Source organism: Pygoscelis adeliae, unplaced genomic scaffold, assembly GCF_000699105.1.
Source record: "Pygoscelis adeliae isolate BGI_AS28 unplaced genomic scaffold, ASM69910v1 Scaffold45, whole genome shotgun sequence".
Taxonomy (NCBI): Eukaryota; Metazoa; Chordata; class Aves; order Sphenisciformes; family Spheniscidae; genus Pygoscelis; species Pygoscelis adeliae.
Window position 1 is genome coordinate 462695 of NW_008825114.1, and position 10386 is coordinate 473080.

At 38.1% G+C, this 10386-nt stretch overlaps 1 protein-coding gene across 1 annotated transcript in view; it reads left to right on the forward strand.

Annotated features, from left to right (window-relative positions):
• The window catches only part of KDM4C (lysine (K)-specific demethylase 4C), a 276941-nt gene that overhangs the window by 257534 nt on the left and 9021 nt on the right, over nt 1–10386 (forward strand). The window contains exon 19 of the mRNA XM_009328050.1: nt 8656–8775. Coding sequence (XP_009326325.1) covers nt 8656–8775 — 120 coding nt within the window. The remainder of the gene's footprint in view (nt 1–8655; nt 8776–10386) is intronic.

Consider the following 10386-nt stretch of genomic DNA (forward strand, 5'->3'; position numbering starts at 1 on the left):
GAGCTGCCGCTCGTCAGGGGCTCCCTCCTCCGGCTCGGGGTGGGGGGCCGGGGCACCCTCTCGCTCCCTGCGCCTTTGCTTTTTGCGGGTTTTGCCGCGGTTTTGCCGCTTCAGGAAGGGTCCCCCGGCGCGATCCTCCGCTCCGGAGCCCTTCGCCTCGGTGGCTTCGCTGAAATGGCGACATCCTAAGCCACATTCTGCAACGTGGGTTTGAATTGTGGCCTTCTGGGCAATTCTGCATCTGTCAATTTGTGTTATTAATACTTTGCTGAAAGGCAGTGTAACGGTTGAAATAGTAACTTCCTAAGCTGAATGGAAAGTAAGAAATTTTTAGATGTATCCAGGAACGCATGATCCAATCTGTCTTCCAGTTTCCTTTTGGTGAAAGCATATATTCACTTTGTAAGAGAAGATTCAGTAACGTTTTAAGGACAATATGTTATACATAAATTCAAAGTATTTTTATGCTATGCATTCTGTGATCCAAGGCTAAATTTGTTGAATTACAGTAACTATTCTGTTAATCTGGTGATTTCACTGAATTTATACCAATTCAAAAACAGAATTGCACTCCTGGGAATCAAGCCTGCTCTTTCAAATGCTAATGCACTGTGTAAATTGCTGTTCCTGTTTAGATAAAATTCTGACTATGGCAAATTAGCTACCACTCTCCTTTTCATTCAAATTGTCTTGGAACATATGAAACCTAATTTTGTGTTTCTAAAAATTTGCGTTAACTACCGTATACTATCAGCTCCCAAAAGAGAAAGACAGTTTGACAGTCTGTTGAGATCAGCAGTTGTTTCAGAAAGTTTCCACAATTTGTTTCTCCGCTTCCACTTTAATGCTGTTGGTACATATATTCACTGTTTGCAGCTGCGGTATGTTATTTGTCGGTACGACAAGCTTTTCTAAATCAGAGGTGTTAGTTGTAATCACATTAGTCATGCTCCTTATGAAACAATCACTGGTGAGCAAGACTGCGGAAGCTTAATCACTAGCACTCACGATGAAAGTTTACGTTAGCTGAAGTAACATAGGCAGAGGAGACAACCTGCATTAAGTGCATTTGCAGAATGGCCTTGGGGACATTGAAGCTCCATCCTCAGGACTGTTCAGAGGTACCTTTCCTGCTCTGCCGCAGGAGCCTTTTTCTCTCCTGGATCTGTACAGCAAGAGCTAACTCTTCCTGACAGCGTGCTCATGCCGTGCTTAGTTCTGCACTCCTTCCCTTTCGAACCATCTTCAGCTGGTTTCTGTCAGTACAGAGATCACTATCCCATGGTAGGTACCCTAGTAGCAATGAAGTAGGATAGTAAATTTAATTCAGGCCCTAATTTAAGGGGAAAATTTAGAAACAACTGCTGCCGTTCAACTAGAGTCAGCGAGAGGACCATTTCTGTGCAAAAGCCCAATAATCAGGCCTGGATTTTTACTACTTTTTCATGTTGTGAATCTGGGGACTAGAAACCCGCTTGAAGTCTTATCAGTGAAAATCAGATGTGGTTGGTGTGCTTTGTCTGTGTTGTGAGAAGTAACTGTTAATTTTGTGATTAATACCAGAATGCTCGTTTGCTATAAATTGAAATGAATTGCTATGAGTTGAATTTGCTGTGAAATGAATTTCAGTTGCTCCAAAATAAGAGTATAGAGGTATTGGTTATCCAGTTTTGGAGACCGTGCATGTTTTAAGTTACTTTTCAGAAACCGTGGAACTTCTAGGATAAAAGCCCAAATGAGTCGATATTATGTCTTGCTCCATGCAAGTTGTGGTTAGATAGACTAATACTAAGGTCTGAGCTGTTCTTATGGGTTTAAGCAATACAGAGGATGACAGAAAATGGACAGTTTCTATTTCACAGTTTGATTTTAACGATATGTATAAATTTATGAACAAACACAAGATGAGTGATAGCAAAAAAATACGTAGACACGCAGAATAGGAAGGCCAGGTTTATTGCAGGTACAGAGTCTGATTTACATCTAGTTTGTCGTTTCAGTATCTGTTTCTCTTTGATCTTCGAAAACTCAGGGCTAGATTATCAGCTTTCAGTCTGCCAGGAGGGGGATTACAATATTGTGCCATGGCCCCTGTGCATCAGGGATCGAACAATATGGAAATGATCTGTATCACCAGGCACGTTGCGGGGCTGAAGCCAGGCTGCTGCTTACCTCTGCCTTTTGCCATTCCTTCTTGCCAAGTTGCATGACAACAGCATAGTGGAATTCACAAGAACCCTCCGATACAGAAAGCTGCAGCAGCACAATGAAGTGGATTCTTACACAGTCTTCCTGCAAGACTTCTGTTGATTGATTGGAATATATCTTCCTAGAGGGTTTTGATGTCATATGATACAGAAATAATGAGTAACTTCAAAGGATGAAAAACACATTCAGCTAAACTAATTGATACAAATACTAGTTTTGAGCTAACATTTAAACTGTCTTTAGCATGTCATAGCATTCCAGGCAGAATAATGCCAGTCAGGTTCTGTGTATATTTATACTATTCCTTTACCATTAAGTAAAATAATTTATACAATTTCTGTGTATTTCATTCTGTCACTGTGTTACAGAGCCATACAGCAAAAATAGGATTAGAAGTATGAGCTAGCTCACAAAACCTGTTGCAAGAGTCATGCTTAGCCACTTTAGCCCTTTATTGTTTATGTCAATTATACCACCAGTGGTGTTTGACAAGAATTTGAAAAAACAATGAGGCATTTTGTGCTTTGTTTTGGAAACAAAGCAAATCAGCAAGTAAAACCCAGGAGTGTCAAGGACATGCAGAAATTTTTGCTAAGTGACATTGAGAAAAATGCTGTAATTTGAATACAATTTAAACAAACAGAAATATTTTATTTTTTAATACAATCTAAACCATAGTGATTTGAAAAATAACAGAGCTCAGCGCTGTGTCTGCCCATTAAACAGATAAACAATTCTATTAGTGTTGAGGAAAATAAAATGGAAGTTTCTGAGGTTGTTCATGGGATAGGGGCTGCTCAGTTAGACACTCTCGTGACGAAAGAGGTGCCAGCCTGATTATGTTTGCTGTCTTGGTTAATGCTTGATGACAGTTCGATGCTCCATGTTGTGGACACCCTCATGGGAAACGGGTAGAAGATTGTTATGGGTATGGTGAATTTGAAAATTATTTAACAAGTTCCAGAAGAATGAAATGGTTCAGAAAAGGAAGAGGCTACTCTGCATGTCTACAAATTACTTTAAATGATGCCAGTTTATGAACGTAAACCTCAGGTTTGTAAAACAGTGCAGCTATAAGGGAAAAATTTATGCTTATTCAGATGGGTTAGTGGTGAATAAGAGTAAACTTCAAGAGTGAACCACTTGCAGACAATATTCTCCCTTAATACTGTATACCATAGATTGATTTTTCTTCAATATCTTTCCAAGTTTTTGGTCTTATTTTTTTATACATGGAAAAAGAAATCTCAATCTTCATTGTATTGTTTTATATATATATATCTATGAATGTTTTAGGGCTTTGTTCAGGGAAAACTGGTCTCCAATAGTATTCATCAGCTTTAGAGGAGGGTTTTCAGACTGTTACTTATGGATTGCAAATGTCTTTTACCTCGCAAGGTTTGATTCTTCTCTTCACTGTTAAGCCCACTGTAGGAGCACAGCTGTGAGAACTGAGTTTCCCACAGAAAATATTCTGATCTGTTCAAGATGGAGATTGATTTTCTTTGTCCTAATAAGAGAAGTTGCACAGAATGCTCATGCAAAAGTATGAGTGGGAGGCAAAAGCAGCTTTTAAAACAAGACATACTAGTCTATGTTATCAATTGTGGGATTGAATTGGGGACCTTCATCATCACAACTCTTCTATCCTCTCTTGAGTCAGGGTAGGATCACATCATCAAAACAATTATCAAGAGCCAGGTAATCTGACGAAGTTGCCCCCTGATTTGAATAGACAAGTATCGGCACTTTTCTATTAGAATATGATTGTTTTCTAGCAACAGTTTTAAATACTTGATTGCTGTTCAGTTTATACCTCCTCTAAAAGGTGCCATATGGGCCGCATTTTCCTCTTCAAACAAATTCTTGAGATACAATGACCAATGTTATTGCTGTGATATTAAATACAATATTAACCTTTACGACCATTACTTTACATTAAAGGAGTTAATTGATCCCTTCTTCACCAATCACATTGCACATTCACCAAAGACTGAACCAGATTTGGAAGGGTATGATTCCATTTAAGCTCATGAAAGATCAAACATTGAGCTATAAGCTGACTGTTGAAAGGCAGAACATTGTACAAGCTAATGAAAAACTTTTCCTGCTGCTAGATTGAGGAGGAGTGAAGTGGTGGGGGTTTTGTGTGTTCAGAATATTCAGAAATGTTTTTGAGAGCTTTTTGCTTTTCATGTATTGAGCCTGAGTAGAATTTTTTTTTAAAGTGTTATTAAATAGTGTATTGCTGTCTCTTGGTCTTTTTTTGTTCTACTGCTGCTTTCCTCACTGGGAAAAAATCCCTCAAACTGAAATTTTTTTTTTTTTTTTCATTAAATACTCACATATTGTACTTTGGCCATGCCAGTATTTTCCTTTCTAAGATTTCCTCTCTATCTAGCTTTCTGTCAGACCAGAGAATCTGTGAATTAACATTGGCTGATATTTGTAGTCACAGAATAATTTCATCCTTTCCTACTACATTCTTGACATGAAAGACTACAGTATCCTTTCTGCTACCAATTTAACTTGCAGGCTTCTTTTAGCCAGTGCCTGAAGACATGAGCCAATCTAGCCCTGTTGACTTCGAGGATTGCACCACAGAGTTTTCTGTTTCCTCTGAATTCACTAAAGATATTTGTTTTCAGTGTGGCTTCTTTGGATCAAACCTAGAAGTCAAAGGCTCTTATTTTCTTATCATTTTGAAAATAATTGTTGAATTTGAAATAGCTGAATTAATAACATAATTGCCATGCAAAACATTGTCAAAATAAAGTTGTAGGTATCCAAGGGACATCTGTTTCTGACAGTTTTGAAGAATAGTCTCAATAGTTCATAAGCTCATCTTAGACCAGAATATACTTTTTAGCCTTGATTTGGAACGCATTTGAACATTTTTTTTTAAACTTTTTAAAGATCAAGATATTTTCTTCAGGTGTCAGTGGCCATATTCAAATTATGGGAATCTTGCAACATTTCACAGTTCCTAGATTCAAGTGCATGCTTTGGGTGCAGACTTCCTCCCTTTTTTTTTCTTAGTGTGGCTCCACATTTGTTCCTAGTCTGTGTCAACCATCACCACCCTGCCACTGCAACTGGATTTGCTACATGCAAATGCTCTGTCCAGCCTTAATGAACCAAAGTATTATTCAACTTCTGTGGTAAAAACAAAGGAATATCAGAAGAGAAAAATAGCAAAAATGTCTACTTTATCTGTAATGCTGTACACAAGAATTCCTTAGTGACAGTATAGGAGACAAACCCAATATTTCAACATATTTTTCCAACATCTATTGTGAATGGATTGCTTACTATTTTAGTTCAATGCATATGATGAACCCCAAAACGAATGTTTCTAAAACCAGAAAATACCACCTGTAATAAACAAGAAAAGTTTTAGAATTATTATTATTATTATTATTATTATTATTATTATTATTATTTACAGGTTTTTGCTCATAAAGAAACTTCTTGAATGGCTGTAAACCTAGCACTGGTGAGACCATATCTGGAGTGCTGTGTCCAGTTATGGGCTCACCTGTACAAGAAGGACGTGGACATAGAGGAGCAAATACAGTGAAAGGATATGAAGGTGATGAAGGGACTGGAGCATCTGTCATGTGAGGGGAGGCTGACAGAGCTGGGACTGTTCAGCCTAGAGAATAGTAGACTCGGGGGATTTTATCCAAGTGTATATATTCCTGATGGGGGAAGTAAAGAAGGTGAAGCCACACACTTCTCAGTGGTGCAGAGTGACACAATGAAAGACAATGGGTACGAACTGAAATACAGGAAATTCCTTAGTGTGGAATTTTTCTTCACTTAAGAAAATACTTATTCATTGTGAGGGTTGTTGAATGCTGGACTAGTTGCCCAGGGAGGTGGTGAAGTGTTCATCCTTGGACATACTCAAACCCAACTGGACATGTCCCTGAGCAACCTTCTGTACCTGACCATGCTTGGAGCTGGGGCTCTGAGCTGTGAAACAGCTGGAATGTGAAACTGGACACTTAAGTGAATAGACTTTTCAGTACAGATAGGCACAATTTTGTCCATTTGTGTGAAGAAGAAAATATGCTATGTAATTGTACGGGAAATGTACATGGTTTGCAAGCTGAATGTAGATTGAGCCCACACTGAATGTTATTTACAGCTAGTGTATGGGAATGTTGAAGGATTGCCATATTTTGATGTCTGACTTTTCATTATATGACTGAGAAAGATGAGGTTGCATTTTTGCAATTTTGTCAGCCTAAGAAATGGGACTAATCATTCTTCAGAAGAAAATGGTGAGAATTATTTTTGCAGTAAAATGAGAATCTCTAAAATGGTTATGTAATATGAAAATAAAAGGGAGGAACTTTGGTTGAAATCAGGAAAAACTATTTAGTACAGGTTTCCGAAACATTGTTCCATAGACTAAGACATTGTGATGATACATGAAGAATGGGATTGTTATTTGTTTAGTTATTTGCATGAGAACTCTAATTTTCCATATGAGCAATTCTGTTCGCTATCCTAGAGAAGCTGTGAGATTTTTTTTCTTGTGCAACGTGCAAAGGGAGCAATTCATGCTGGGCTTTTGTTCTTGGAAAATTAATGTTTGGCTTGACATTGTTGATAGATTGCTTGTTTTCAGGAAATCTGCTATCTTCCATGATGCATTTTAAATGTTTGGTTCAAGACACTTCGCCAACACTCCTTTTTGCACTTTAGCAATAAATAGATAGAGGAAGAAGTATGATAATGACAATAACCATCTTGACAGTCATCACTGAGGAGAGAGCATTAAAAATATAGTCTCATTTAATTTATAGTCAGAGCTATGACAGTATTTAGCAATTCCTGTCCCCTGAGAAGTTATAATTACTCCACTGTTGGAAAGTAGGCAGCAGCCATCCTTTCCCCTTTCTCCTTTTCCCTTGCCTCTCCTGGAAGTACTGGGAAGGGTAATACAGTAATGTCACCTACTACCCCAAATACAGGCGAAGTTGAAAGAATATATCTTTCTGTGTCTGTCACAGCAACCTTTGCCAGGCAAACACGCAGGGCATATTTTAGAGCTGTCCCCATGGCACAGCACCTGAGGGATGTCAGAGACAGTATTGTCATGCAGGAAAGTGTGCTTCTGTAAAAATCCAGCTTTTCACTTCGTTTCTCATATGTTGAATCAAATTCATGGATTAAGATAAGTGATTAAAAACAGTTCATAAAGCCTGGATTTGGCTAGCATGATATTATAACAAGATAATGTCCCAGTAAGGATCACTTTGGTGCATTTTTGCTCCCACATTTTGAGTTCTTTGTCATGATGATTGTTGGCCTCCGTTGGAAGTGAACTGTTGAACTAAAAAATACAATATTTTTCTAAATTATTCTATGTAAATCTGAGACTTTGGAAAAGGTAATAGTATTGCAGCAACCTGAGATAACACCAGGTTCTGTGGGACCTTGTCACTGAGTCCTTGTACCTGAGTCTGGCTTTATCTTTTCTCAGTCTAGACCTCTTAGCAGTAAGCTCAGGTAACATGGTCACGGAGTAGGTCCTCTCACACCTAAGAGAATACCACTAAATTAGTGCTAATTTACATGACAAGTCTTGTGATGTAGTTGGTACAAAGTATAGATGCCTTTGCTGGGGTGAGCATTTGGCAGAGAAAGCTTCCAAAGAATTGGTGAGTGCAGACCTGACACGATCCTTCTCTGGTCCTTAGCGTTGTCATGGGTGTGTGGTCAGTGTGCTCTGCAAATGAGTCATTTAGGTCATACTGAGCCATATGGGGCAAAAGGAACATAACAAGGATATGTTGCAACTAGCATAAACTGTGCTGTTCTGACATGCTCAACAACTCAGGCACAAAATTTGGCCAAAACACAGGAAAAAAACTGTTTCATAGCTTCTGAAAAAAAAAATCCCACCTAATTCTTCTTTGTAAGCATTTGGATTCTTTCAGTGTTTCTCCATCAGCTAAGCAAAGAACTCATTGGCATTCTCACCATTTATAGTTTGATCCATCAGGGTATGTTTCAGTCAGCAAAGTTAGCATCTAGCAAAAATGTGCTGTGGTTAACAAAACATGAGTTACTTGAATATGTAAAAGAGAAAGTGTTGCACATACGCAATTGCACTTTAGTGATCTTTATTTTCAATGTGTGACGGAAATTAATTTTGGGGGAAATGTATCACAGTTGCTGATAGCTATCTGATTTATGCATATGTTGCCTTGCCAATGCAGCATCAAGCTGTAAAGAATTTCTTTTGGTCAGTATTTCATTTTCATAAAGGCTAACAGCATCTTCTGTTAGCCCATTAGCAGGATTATAAAACTTGAAACACACATGGTAATAAATCTCCTCCAATTACCAAGTTGTAAAAAGTGGCTTACTGGTAATTTCAGTGTAGTGTCTCACTCACTGATTTGAGAATCCATCCTCCTTTGTAAATAGAGCAGAGATTGCCTAAGGCTGGGACCACCTGCAGAGGGAGAGGTTGTCCAAGTGAAATGGCCTGATGGAAAACTGTATGGTGCGAAGTATCTGGGAACAAACACAGCTCACATGTATCAGGTGAGTGTCTGTATTTGTTACCATGTGCTTGTTTTTCAGATGTCTTTATTGCAAATTGCTCGTTTGGCTCTAGCATTGGAGTGGCCAGCGGCACCTTCAAAGCTGCAGAAGGCTGGAGTATGGACTCTTATAGTAACTGCTAATGCTTTTAAACTAATAAATAACGCTGTCTAAACCATTAACAAGTGCTGTGCACTTTTGGAGTTTGAGGTTTCACCTCTTTGTATAAAATCAAGAAAATGGCTTATTTAATAAGAACTTGGGTGAACAGGTGGAACATTAAGATTGAAAGATAACATTTGTTATTTTGTCCAGGTTATTTACTTTTATTTGATGTCAGGTAATTATACAATTAATGATATAAAATTACGTATTGTTGTGTGACTACAATGAACCTTAGACATTTCATAAAAGGATGGAAAGGAGGACAGTAAAAAGAAGAGCATAAATAGCCCCACTTTCATTTGTCTGAGGCACTTTTGAATTAATTAACACATAACCTAAGGAGCATTTTATCCTCAGCAAAGGCAAAAGGGAACTGAACACTAAAGGCAAGGCTAAAAAGCTGACTTCTGATTTCAGAGACGCAATAATTGGTTTTTTATGTGCTTGCCTTTGAGAAAAATCAGTCAGCAGCTTTGAGTACCCAAGTGAATGGTAGAAACTGCAATAAAACAATCACAATAATAATAGCACTTCTGAAAGAATGAGAATATAGGTACATTTCATTTATATATATATATAATAATTTTCACTTATGTAACTCTTTTCATCCGAGGCCCTCACATTAGTCTACAAAAATGGCAAATTTACTATTACATCGGTAGATAAATTAAGGCACAGGGAGGCTAAATGACTTGCTGCATTGACCTTCTCACTTTGCCAATGACTTGTAATCGAACTCAAGTCCTTAAATGCCTGATCCCTTGAGCTAGTCTCTAAATCTTACCTCTTCCCTTATATTTAGCAGCTGTGTTATGTTGTGAAGGTGAAAAGTTCTTTATAAAATATAAAGATTATTGTTCTATAGTAACATTAATCTTCAAATCATTTAATCTTCTGAACAGCTGGTCTTTTGAGGAATACTGTGAGGTGGATTAGATCAATGTTGTTATCTTTCGTATTTGAAGGAATCTGACATAGTCAAAACAAACTTCTTTGTCTTATTTTAGACCTCTTGGACAAATTAGTTTAAGGAAAATGGATTAGCATGCAGAAGTTCAGTAAGGTTTGGATTTCCTCAGCATAACAATCGTGGGAGATTACTGTAAACTGCCTTGTAAGAACCCCTATCACGGTGGGAAATAGCAAAGATTAAAGATTAGAGGGAGTCCAGATTGCACTACATAGGACTTTGCAGACAAACAAGTATTTCAATCTGTAGGATGGGAGAGGAGGTTGCCACAACATGGCCACAGGTTACAGAAAGTCTCTGAGATAGAATCATAGAATCATAGAATCATTAAGGTTGGAAGAGACCTCCAAGATCATCGAGTCCAACCGTCAACCCAACAACACCATGCCCACTAAACCATGTCCCTAAGCGCCTCATCTACCCGTTTTTTAAATACTTCCAGGGAGGGTGACTCAACCACTTCCCTGGGCAGCCTG